The sequence below is a fragment of the Gracilinanus agilis genome, chromosome 2, assembly GCF_016433145.1.
Source record: "Gracilinanus agilis isolate LMUSP501 chromosome 2, AgileGrace, whole genome shotgun sequence".
NCBI lineage: Eukaryota > Metazoa > Chordata > Mammalia > Didelphimorphia > Didelphidae > Gracilinanus > Gracilinanus agilis.
The window spans coordinates 399668187-399680893 of NC_058131.1; the positions used below are offsets into that span (position 1 = coordinate 399668187).

The window sequence follows — 12707 nt, forward strand, 5'->3', positions numbered from 1 at the left end:
ATATAATAATATATGATAATATATATTATATAATTATATATATATATATATATATACACACACACACTAGGCACTGTTATAAGATATAAAATGAGATAGCCCTTGCTGAAACTGATCAATCAACAAGTACTTATCAATAGCACGATATGGGTCAGGCAGGCCTTAAGCTGGGTGATGGAGATATGAAGCCAAAAATGAAACCATTTTCTACCCTTAAGGAGTTCATATTCTCTTGGGGGTAGATGACATGCACATAACCATACATATAAACAAAATCATTCTGGGAAGGATTCAGGAGCATTTGAGTTGAGCTTTGACAGAAATGGAATTCTAAGTGGGAGTGAGAAGGGAATATATTCTAGAAATGGGGAGAGCTTCAGAAATTTTAATGCTGTGAGCACCACATCCCATGCCAGCAATGCCTGGCAGATGAATTTAATAGAAAGAAGTTAAAAAGAAGTCAATGCTGCTTGTTTTTATAGGACCCATGCCAGGACAGAAGACCTAATTTTGTTTGGAGATACATTTGTTCCCCACAGAAATTAGCAACTGCTTTCTTCATAGGTCATAGTATCTTTGAGATGGAAAAAATCTTAGAGACTGTTGAATTGTCTCATTTTTCAGATGACTGAAAAGGCCCAAAGAGGTTAAGTCAATTGCCCACGGTCTAATAAATTCCTAACAAGGAATTATAAAAAAAATGATTAGAGGTATTTTAATTCTAGCACAATTTTTTATGACTTTTATTTATCTGAATTGCACATTCATTCAGCCGCACAAGGAATTCTGAAAGACTGAACAAAAATGCATTTCCAAAATGAAAACTTGATTTCCTTCAGTACTTAATACCCATAAAACATACATATGTTTTGGACAGAGATCTCAAAAGAATAGGGCATTTTAGAATTTGAAATCTTCACAAAAATCTGAGAATGTCAAGGTCTGCAAAAACCGATGAAATTCAGGAAAAAATCATGCCCCAAACTTAAGAATAATCTGAGGTCATTAAGATACAGTTTTCTCTTTACAAAATATGGCCCACTCTTTTGAAATGTGGCTTTGTTGATGGGTTGGAAAGTGTTTGAATGTATTCCATTTGAATGAGTGGAAATAAAGGGTTAGTTAAATAATAACAAAAGAGCTATAGAGTGAGGCAATATTTTTTTTCTCTGAGTTTAGGGTCTCATCAGGGAGGCAGCATGACAGAGGAGAGAGAACTGGACTAGAAGCCAAGAGGGTTAGGGTTGTGAATCACCCTGGGGAAGTCATTTAATTTCTAGGTGCTTCCATTTTCTCATCAGCAAAATGGTGGAGGAAGGAGGTTAGATTTAATGTTCTTCCTATCAGCCTGTCATGGAAATCCAGTGATGCAGATTGACGATCTATCTGTAACTTCTAGAGAATTGTGTGGGGCCATGAGAGATTATTTGATTGCACTTTTCTGATCCAGTCAGTCATGCTGGGCTAAACAGCCGGTATGTGTCAGAAGTTGGATTGGTCTTCCTGACACTAAGGAAGGCCCTCTCTCCGCTATGCCAGGTTGTTTCTCATCTTTAGAGTATGAGAACAACGACAACAACAAAATGGCATGTGTAAGGGGATGGGCAAAGGGGAGGAACCCTGTTTTCCGTGTGGGATCTTCATTAAGCTGAATAGTGAACCTTGTTTGTAAACACCCTCATCTCCCATCTTTTTCTCCCTCCTGAGTTCTTACTGACAGACATCTGGCATGAGAAAGAAACCCTGCTGACTCATGAAGTGTGTGGGTCAAATAGAGCAGTTTTTCCATTAAAAAAAAAAAAAAGAACCACTAAAAAGCAAACACATGAAGATTTGAGTGGTCATCAGGCAGGAATCTGGAGCCTTAACCAAGTGAAAAGCTATCAAGTTCCTGATTGGTGAGTGAGGCTTTGGCTGGAAGAGGGAAAACTAACACAGAGCCAGTAAGGGGAAAAAAAAAAAAACAAAACAGACATTTCTCACAATAACAACACTCTCCAAAGACACATAGTGAGTGCAGCTCAGAATTACTTGGTAGAAAAGGGGCTGAGGCAACTCCCAGGATGTGTGTGGAGGCCAGGGGTGGTGTCTGGGAAGAAATGCAAAGCCATGAAATGAGCATCAATGAACAGGACTGAATAACTGTTGGAATGAAAAAAACCAAACAAGGAAACCTGAAAGACGGTGGCCAGAAATGCCTGTTTCCAAAGCGAAAATTCTATTTCCTTGAGTTGGTAATGTTTATTAGGAGGTTCTCCCAATTCTGAGATGTGTTGGCTTAGAGAAATTAAAGTCATGTACATTTTAGGGAGAAGATCAGGGTAGAGAAAACATCTTTCCCCTCTCTTCAATCTCAGTGTTGCCAGAGATACAGCTTAAGACAGATAGAACAAAACCATTAACTTTCCGCCTGGGTGTAATTGCTTAGCAATTCACAGGCCAGTTTTGGGGGACCGGACCGTCAATCTCAGCATTATCACTATTGATCAACATTTGTCTGTTTACTGTAATTCTATTATTCATTTGCTTTTAAAAACCAGGAGCATCTTAGGAAGTTGGGCACCTTCCTTTACATTCCCTCTTCAACTGCTCCTCATGCTTTCTGGTTGCTATTTAGCAACCGAGACTGCAGTAGAATGAAAAGGAGGAGTAAAAAGAAAATAAGTAAATAAACTTTCCTGGCAAGGAAATCAGACTGAGGCAGGACTCAGGTAACAGCAGAGGGTGAGAAGCTATTTTTATCTTATGTCCTCTCTGATAATCAGCTATTGAAAATTGCCTCTAGTGGTGGTGTAAGCACAGAGAGCATTGGGAAGCTGTGGGGAACTAATGGAGATTTTCACATCTTCAGAGAGTTCTCCACCCCCTCCCCTCAGGCAATAATTTCTCTTCATTACATTATGAGCAAACAAACATGCCCTATGAGTTGACTGGTGCTATAGGAGGCACAAACTCAAGACGGGAACAGCCATGCAAGGAGTTTAACATTGAAATAAAAGAAAATTTAAAACAAAAATGAAAGTGGCACTTGTTAATTTCAAAATTGTGATGACAGAGTACTGTAAGCAAGCACAGATGATAAGATAAGAGCTAAAGGGAACTAACTACATTCTTGATTTACCAGTGTGGCACAGTGAGAAAACAGTGGAATTATTTGGAATCAGAGGATGGAGGGCCCTGGGTGCAAAAGGCAGTTCTCACAACCTGTACTGACAACCTTGGGCAAGCCCATTAATGCCTGTGAGCCTCAGGTTCCTCATCTGTATCATTTCCACTGTAAGTTCAGAGCCTATGAGCCCCTGTAGGATGGTATCAAGCTAATTTTTATACTTTCAGATCATACAGGCCCCAGGGTGGCAGGCCTTTCCTCTCCCATCTGACTCCCAGATCTATTATTGTGTGACTTGACTTGACCTGGGAGGGGCTTTATAGGAACAGAAGGCCTATGTATTTGTATTTTGGGGGCATTTGGGCATCTTTTAAAAATAATGCCCCTAACTCTTCATGCTTGCTGGGAATTCTTCCTGTAAGTTTCACAAGTAGATAGCTGACTTGCGCTTTATTTTTATTAACAAACTTATGAAGAAGGGAAGAAGCAGCTCTCTTAAATATTTCTTATTTTTAATAACACCTATTGCTTTTAAATCACTTTCATTTCTTTTTTTAATTATTTTTATTTTAATAACAAATTCCCATATAAGTTTTTTAAAGTTATACGATCCAAATTTCTCGCTCTTTTCTTCCTTCTCCCCTCTTGGAGCTGGCAAGCAATTCAATCTGGGTTATACATGTACTATCACACAAAAATCTCCATATTATTCATTTTTGTAAATCACTTTCATTTCTGAGTATCTTCTTTTATCCAGCAAGCCATCTCTCATAGCAAATATTTTATTTTTATTTTTTATAGCCCTTACCTTATGTTTTAGAATCAATACTGTGTGTTCTAAGGCAGAAGAGTGGGAAGGGCTAGGCAATGGGGATCAAGTGACTTGCCCAGGGTCACACAGCTAGGAAGCGTCTGAGGCTAGATTTGAACACAGGACCTCTCGTCTCTGGGCCTGGTTCTCAATCCACAATCCACAGGGCCGCCCAGCTGCCCCCTTTCATAGCAAATATTTAAAAACAAAGAGAAAACAAATTTAGCAAAACCAACCAATCAATATGCTGGCCCTAATTAAAAGGTATATACAAGGGGGCAGCTGGGTAGCTCAGTGGATTGAGATCCAGGATGGGAGGTCCTAGGTTCAAATCTGGCCTCAGACACTTCCCAGCTGTGTGACCCTGGGCAGGTCACTTGACCCCCATTGCCTAGCCCTTACCACTCTTCTGCCTTGGAGCCAATACACAGTATTGACTCCAAGACGGAAGGTAAGGGTTTAAAAAAAAACCTTTTTTTTTTTTTTTTAAATGTATATACAAAATTCCACACCCATAGTTCCCTACCTCTTTAAAGGTATGTATGTTTTCTTAACCCTTGGGAACAGCTCTTTTTAAAAGTCTGCCCCTCAAGTTTAGAAGCTTTTACTTCCTTTCCTAACACAATTAAGCCAAGACCCTTCAAAACACAAAAAGTTAACAATAGCATAACGACAGGCTTGACATTGTGCAAAATGAGAAACAGGAGAAATTTCCTTGTTTTGATCTTTAATTCAAAACTTCTGATTATAGATACTACTTGTACACAAAGGGTTTTATGATGTGTCTACACTGACAGGCTCAGTTGACCTCAAATTCTTGGAAGATGCTATCTTAAGATTCCTTTATTCAAAAAAGGAAGAATTCCTACATGCTGACCAGAGGCTAGGACTAAGATCATTGGATTATAGATGCAAGTTAGAAGGCCCTTTGAAGGAGTCATTTAGCCCAATTCCCTCATTTTACAGATGAGGGAAATGAAGCCCAAGATGACACCTTGCCACTAATATGTGTAACCTGATTTGTCTTCAAAGAGAAAAACAAAGTCTCAGCATGCCACTCCCCAAAATGTGAAGATTCTGGTAAAACCAAGCTACATCAGAGACTAAAGAACGGTTATTAGCCTTTAAAACATTTTTTCCCAAGACCAGAATTACCAGGTGACAAAGGGGACTTCAGACTCCTCATCAAGTTTTATGTAGACTTCTACAGAGGTTTAATCAGAGAAGAAGCTCGATTAAGCCTTCAAAGGAGTCAGGAGAGTTCCAAAAACAGAAACAATTTTTATTTGAATCAAGCCTTGTTTATCCACTGAATTCCCGAGGCCGCTCTGCAACAGCTCACTGGCCACTGAGAAGTGAGGGGATGTTGGGCTTTGGCAGGCCCTTCAGGAATTTGGCAGGCCTATCAGTTAGGTCACCAGAAATGACTTGAAAATGCCTGTGTGTGTGTGTGTGTGTGTGTGTCGGAGGGGTTGGGGGGAGGATGATTATACTGTTGTTTATGGGGTGGTGTCTCTTAAGGAAAGACAAAAAGAGTCATGACTTAGACATAGAAATAAAAGCCTGGGTTGGTCTCAGCAATAGGAATTCTTTCCCCTTCAAATTCATTCATTTAACATTCAACTCAACAGGCATTTTTTTAAAAAGCCCCTAGCCAGTGCCAAAAGCTGTGCTAGAGGATAATGAGACAAAACAGTCCCGACCTCAAGGAGTTTTCATTTCACTGGGAGAAAATAAGGTGTATACATAAAACTGAACATGAACTACAAAGTAACTTTGGAGGATGAGAGAAGAGGCATAATTCAGATGTTCCTTTGCCAAAAAAAATCTTCTCTTTCTACTGAATTCAGCAATGATCTGGTCAAATCATGCCCATTTAAAAGATAAGGCAAATCAATCTCCAAGAGGTAAAGGCAACCAGCCTGAGATGATCCAGTTAGCAAGTAGTGAATCTAGGACTTGAACTGAAAGCAGGTCCCACGACACTTTTTGGAAGGTAAAATATCATGCTGTGTAAACACAATCTCAAGTTTAAAAAAATATTTCTTTGTACAAAGAATAAATTCTTAATCTCTCTTGGCCCCAGTTTCCTCATCTGAAGAGGAATGGAAGATATTAGACTATATGACCTCTAAACTCCATTCCAGATCTAATCCATATCTGAAAGAGAGTGGCCAAAGGCTTGATGACAATTCTAGTAGGAAAATGGTAGAAATATTTCATATAATTATATTTTAAAACTAATTTTTAAGTAATAAAATTTTATTTTTTTTCTCCCTTCTGGTATCACACTGCCATGCCCACCCCCAGAAAAAAAGAAGAAAAACCAAACCCTTGTAACAAATATGCATAATGAAGCAAAACAAATTCCTGCATCAACCATATCAAAAAATGTGTCTCATTCTTCATCCTGGGTACATCAGCACTCTAGCAAGACATGGGTTGCATATTTTACTGGTCATCTGGAATCATGGTTAATCATTACGTTAATCAGAAACCTCATCTTTCAGAGTTGTACATCTATACAACCACCACTTGTTATCATATTTTTCTTACTTTCCTCTGCATCATTTCATGCGAATTTTCCCAGATTCCTCTGAAATCATCCCTCTCACCATTTTACAGTACAATCTATACCATAATTTGTTCAGCCATTTCCAATATGATGGACAGCCTCTATTTTTTTAGTTCTTTGCTACTACAAAAAAGAGAGCTGTTTATAAATATGAAGTACATCATATAATTATTTTCATCTTTATAGCAAGTAAGCACAAGACACACTCTCCTGCCCTTGAAGGTGGGCTGCCTTGTTTTCTCAGAGATCTGAAAAAAGGGTTAACAGGCACACAGAGGGCAGGTTAATTGTCTAAATTTATTGGCACTGGTGCTAGGATTACAGTGAAGAATTTCCTCTGGTTTTTGGTACCAAGGTATGGGTCATCTACCATTTTACCTGAGTCATTGGTGATGAAACCTTGTTTGTTTCTTAATGTTTCAGAGACATTTGCCTTAAAAGGGGATTCTAAAAATCATAAAGCCCCTCTCCACCTGTCTTATCTTATATCAAAACCTTTGCTTGTTTCCTGCCCACCACACGTCAGATTTATTCCCACTCCTATCTATTTGCTCCAATGGCAATCCCTATCTGGGATGCCCTCTAATTTTTGATTTGTCAAGGCTGAGCTTACTTCATCCACAAAGTCACTTTGGTTTCCTACAGATCCAGATCCAGATCCAGAAGAGACTTGAGGAGCATCTAGTCTATAACCCCTCATTGAGAGAGAAAAATGAAGATTTGAAAAGGGTCCACAAAGTCACTCAGGTTTCCAAAAGTCAAATTGGTAGCAAGCAGCACAGTCCCTAATTACTCATCAGCAATGATCTCTCATTTCTCTGAATTCTAAAAGCATTAAAATTCATATTATCCTATTTATTTCATGATACAGACTGCTTGTACTGTTTTCACTGGCTTCATGTGAATATACTTTGTCTTCTCATCAATACTATTAGCAAGGACTATGCCTAATAATAATAATAATAATAATAATAATAATAGCAGTTAACATTTATATAGCACCGTGTGCCAGGCATTGTGCTAATAGGCATTTTACAATAATGATGACAACAACTGACATTTTTAAAGTGCTTATTATGTGCCAGGTGCTATTCTAAAATTTTTACAACAAAAATAATAGCTAATATTTATATAGTGCTTACTATGTGGTAGGCATTCTGCTAAGAATTTTACAATAATAATAATTTTAATATTAATAATAACAACAAGAGTGGCAGTTAACATTTACACAGCACTTACAATGCGCAGCAGTTAATTAAACAATTAGGATCTCGATCCTCACAATATCCCTGGGAGACAGGTGCTATTATTATCCCAAACAGAAGTTAAGTGGCTTGCCCTGAGTCAGGCATCGCACAGCTAATAAGTGCCAGAGGTCAGATTTAAACTTAGTTTTTCCTAACTCTCAGCAGGTCCCCTATCCAGTGCACCACTTAGCCACCCCCTATAGCTCTGGTCTCCTCTAGAGAAGAAGATTATAATAATAACTCATATTTATTCCCGGTTTTAAGCTTTTCAAGATAAATCTCCATACATCATCTCTTTTTAACTTCTCTCTGCAATGCTGAGGTAGATGATATTATGTCCCCATTTTAAAGACAAAAAAAAAAGAAAAAGAGTTTCAGAGAAGTCAAGTAACTTGCCTAGGGTCATGGCATTAGCAAATACTTGACACTGGAAACGAACCCAGACCTTCCAGTATATGGTCCATTCTGGGCACATAATAGGTATGTAGTAAAGACTAGATGACTTGATTTAAAAATGATATATGACTACATTATCTCTTAAGTCTCCAGATTGGCGCTTGAGCTGTTGTTTGGCTACTGATCTTTCCTAGGGAGCCTGCTGAGCCTCTGTTAAGTAACTCTGGCCTGGCAGCACCTTCCTGGCAAGGCTTTGAACTGAAGCCTGCTTTTACCTTTCACACTTGATTTAGTGCCAAGGCCATCCAAGCCACAGGAACAAGATCACCTTCAGGGTATCACAGAGAGGTTTCCTGCTGTTGTGGAAAAAGCCATTCCCCATGTGCCTGAGGTACCTAAGCCCTGATGGTAGGTAAATGAAATTTTTTGGTTCTCATTGCTGGGTGCCCGCTGATGCCCCACTGGCCTCCCCAGGCCCTGCAGTGACCTTCTTTCTCTGATGGAAGGAGACAAAAGGAAAGAAAAGAAGTTGACATCTTGTTTTCTTTAAAATCCTCTTCTATTCCTTTTCATGATCAACTGGCTTTACTGCTTCTCTGGTAAAGAAAAGAGTCAAGCAAGCTGACAGAAGTTATTTTGGCCTTTCTTCATCTAAATGGCTGACTATGTCATGGAAGTAATGATGTGAAGGCTGTGTAGTCAGAAGATCTCAGAAGTCCCAGAACCAGTTCTTACTAGATTTTAGGCAAATCCTTTACCTTTTTCTCTGCCTCAACTTACTCATCTGAAAAACTGAGGTCATCATGTTTGCCCACTCCACTGGGTTATCATAAAGAAAGTGCTTTGTAAAATGTGTTGTGCTATGTAAATGTGAGCTATTTTGGTTAATTTTGTTCTTACTAACAAACATTTCAACAGAAATCATGAGAGTGGATAACGTAAGTATCTAGAAAAAGGGTTGAAAGCAAGTGGTCAAGAGGCTGAGTCATACCTATCTACAAAACTTTCCATGCAGAGTTTCGTGCAAAACATACAAACGAAAATGAGTCTACGAGAACACAGCATCTCCTTTAATATGTGGTATCTTATTTCTCTTGGGCCTTAGACTTCTCAGAATTCACTTACTTCAGGACAAGTGAAGTCTTTACTTACTCTAAATGATAATCCCAATCTATTGCCCATTTAGCAGATCCCAAGCAAAGAAAAGTATGAGGACAAATGAGGGAAAGATACTTGTGGTGGTCTCAACACCATTCAGGTATCCTTCCCTGGGAGTTTGGCTTCACAACTGAAAATGGAAGAAATTGTGCCATTATCCTTATGTGAGAGTAACTAAGAAAAAAAGCTTAAGACTTCCATGCTGATCTAGAGACTTGGCAGGGAACAATGCTCTAGAATGATCATTCCTTTGACATCCAGAGCTGGTTTTCTAGATCTGGCAAAGTTTTACTTGATTTAAACTTAGTGAATATAAGCCCAATGAGGGCAGGGATAGGGTTGGGGTTTTTTTTTGTGTGTGGGGTGGGGATGGTAGTCTTTTAACCTTGACCTCTAAAATAGTACCTTGCCCAAAGGAGATGCTTGTTGGAGGGGGCAGTGAAGGGGCTCAGTAGTTAGAGAGCCAAGCTTGGCAATGGAGATCAAATCTGGTCTCAGACACTTCCTAGCTATATGATGTTAGGCAAATCACTTAATCTTCATTGCCCAGTCCTTACCACTCTTCTGCCTTAGTATTGATTCTGAGACGGATGGTAAGAGTTTAATAAATAAAATTAAATACTTGCTAGATTGGATTGGACTGGATTTGGATGGTATCAGATTAGGGAGAAACAACTCAGTCCACACATACTTCCCAATAGCTGACAAAGAAAATGAATGGAACTAATTCTCAGCTCTGCCTTCCATTGAGATAGGTAAAATTTATCTAGTACTTTAAAGTTTGCAAAATGCATCGCATACTTGGTTTCATGTGAGCCTCACCAAAAGGCCAAAAAAGTCCTTTTGTCTTGAGAGGTAAAAAAAAGTTATTATCTTTCTCCTTTTACAGATGAGGCATTACCATGGTCATAGAGCTAGTACAAGAGACCAGATCTGGACCTAGGCTTCCTGATTCTTAAGCTCAGAACTGTACCCACTCATGATGACAGGTCTTGACTTTTCTATATTAGGCAGGTGAGAATTGGTTAGCCCACAGAAACCTGGTAGGGATATCCCTCCCTAGGCTGGCATGCAGCAATGGAGACTCCAGTGTGATTGGAACACTGTGGTATACGGAAAAACGGAGCTGGAAAACACAAAGAAAGCCAAGTTACTCCCTTCTACTCCCCCCAGCCCTCCGTGTTTTATGAAATTCAAGCTGCACAGTGTAACACACACAACCCAGAATTCCCTTCCCATTCATCCACAATAAAAACCTTCAGAAATGTTTTAAAACCACTGTCCCTGTCCTCCACTGAGCTGGCAACGCTGCTTCTTTGTACACATTGTACTCAACAGAGTACTCAGAGGGCACGCTGCTCCCTGCAACCACAGGAGAAGATTAAAGCCTAGTAGTTGGTACTGACTGGACCAAATCAGGGGATATTAGGCAAAATGGATGGGGAATTCAGCCTCTAAATGAGCAACAAACAGCTATCAATGGCTAGGCACAAAGGATTAAACACGGAAGAAAAACACAGAACCATTTCAGTGTTACATAGGGCTAGAAAAACCAAGAACATATAACCCCCCCCCCCACACACACACACACGCAGGAGAATTTTGAGTTACTTATAAAAATTCTAGCTGTGGAGAAATAGAAGAGCTGTACTGTCTAGTCATGAATGAGGTTAAATTAAAGGAACTCCATTCTACCCATTGGGAATATCTGCATACAATTTGCCAGATTAAAATCTTCCCAAGCTCAGAATGAAGATGCTCCTTTGACAGAAATTAGTGGGAGCACACAGAGCTAACCCAAAATAAAAACTGATTGTTTTCTATCAAAATAAATTCAGAATAAGTGTAAAATACACTGGCATCATGCCAGACCCTCTGAGTGAATTTCTAAATCACTTTCTCCTTACCATTCACCTTCCCTCATAGTACCTCCCATGAGGTAGATGGTTTGAGCTCATTTTACGTGTTACCGACTTATCCTCATGCTATGGATTTATACACATCACTGGAGCTTGGAAAAGGCTGGCAAATTTGATTTCTCCTCCCTCCTTCACTTCTCCACGATACCTCATGTTCTATGAGTGGAGTTCTCTGAAGCAACTTAGCACGCCTGCGACAGAGCTTTGCCACCTTCTTACCAAGGTTAGGAGAACAAAGTGAATTTGAGTTTCCTCAAGACTTTAGAAAACTGTCATCTGAGAGTTCAGCAGTTCCTAGACCTCAGCTTCCCTTCTTCATGCAAGGACTTGATTTATGGAGTGGTCTGTAGGGGTCAGCTAAGTCTTGTGGAGTGAGGCTCACAAAAAGGGGAGCAGTTTTCTGGCCCCAGTTGCATGGAGCTGTGTGGTCTCCATGGGGCATCTGAGCAAGTCCTGAAGTTGGCTGCTTTCTCTATGGGCACACAAACTCCCCAGGACCTAAGCAGGGAGCTATTTCCTCTTTGATAGCCAAGCCACTGGTGTGAGACCTTAGGTATCCTGAGGTGTGAGGAGGTGGAGGAGAAAATGACCACTTGGAGGTTCCTCCTTTCGGACTGGAAACAAAGATGACTGAAATTTCCCAGTGTCGTGTGTGTGTGTGTGTGTGTGTGTGTAGATGAAACAACATGAAGCAAAGGGGATATAGTTAGAGATATAAACCTGCCACACACTCTTCACTCTTATAACACTAGAAAGAAATTATTTTCTTTGCCAGACACCTGGACTGATTGAAGCCATCCTTAGAGGCATCTCTGCAGGACCCTGTTAGTACAAGGCTAGTAAATAAAATATCACTGGTGGCAAGAAGCAATAGCATGTTGAGAATACAAATGCAAGCTTTAAAAAAGGAAAAATGTCGATGGTAAAGGCCACAAAGCTGTTCTGAAAAAAACATTTAAGTTGTTTCAAAAGATAGGTACTGGGAGGAGAAGGGTGCCAAAGTAATAGACTAAGGATGGGGGAGACATAAAGTGGTGAGCACCATACTTACAGTGAACTGGGCCTAGTGGGTTTCATCACTTCCAACTCAGGGTCACTTGAATTCACACTGGGCTGCAGAGGACTATTAGAATTAAGGATGCTGTTGGCATTTGAAGAGACGACAGATTCCAGACTGGAGTTGATGAGGCTGTTTCTTTGTTCTTCTGTAAGGATGGTATAAACTCACAGTTAGTTTATTGTGTTAAATTTTAGAAAAGATAAAAAAAAATGAGCAACAGGATTTGAGGGGCTCTCTCTTTGTTCTCATAGATTCTAAAGACTGAATATAGTACATCATGCTCACTTGAATATTAGATATAAGGGAGGAATGACAGAAAAAAAGAGGAAAGGAAAAAAAGCCTTGAAAATATGAGAGAGAGAGAGAGAGAGACAGAGAGAGAGAGAGAGAGAGAGAGAGAGAGAGAGAGAGAGAGAGAGAGAGAGAGAGAGA

At 39.7% G+C, this 12707-nt stretch overlaps 1 protein-coding gene across 1 annotated transcript in view; it reads right to left on the reverse strand.

Annotated features, from left to right (window-relative positions):
- The window catches only part of ARHGAP26 (Rho GTPase activating protein 26), a 552571-nt gene that overhangs the window by 56352 nt on the left and 483512 nt on the right, over positions 1-12707 (reverse strand). The window contains exon 17 of the mRNA XM_044659871.1: positions 12267-12420. Coding sequence (XP_044515806.1) covers positions 12267-12420 — 154 coding nt within the window. The remainder of the gene's footprint in view (positions 1-12266; positions 12421-12707) is intronic.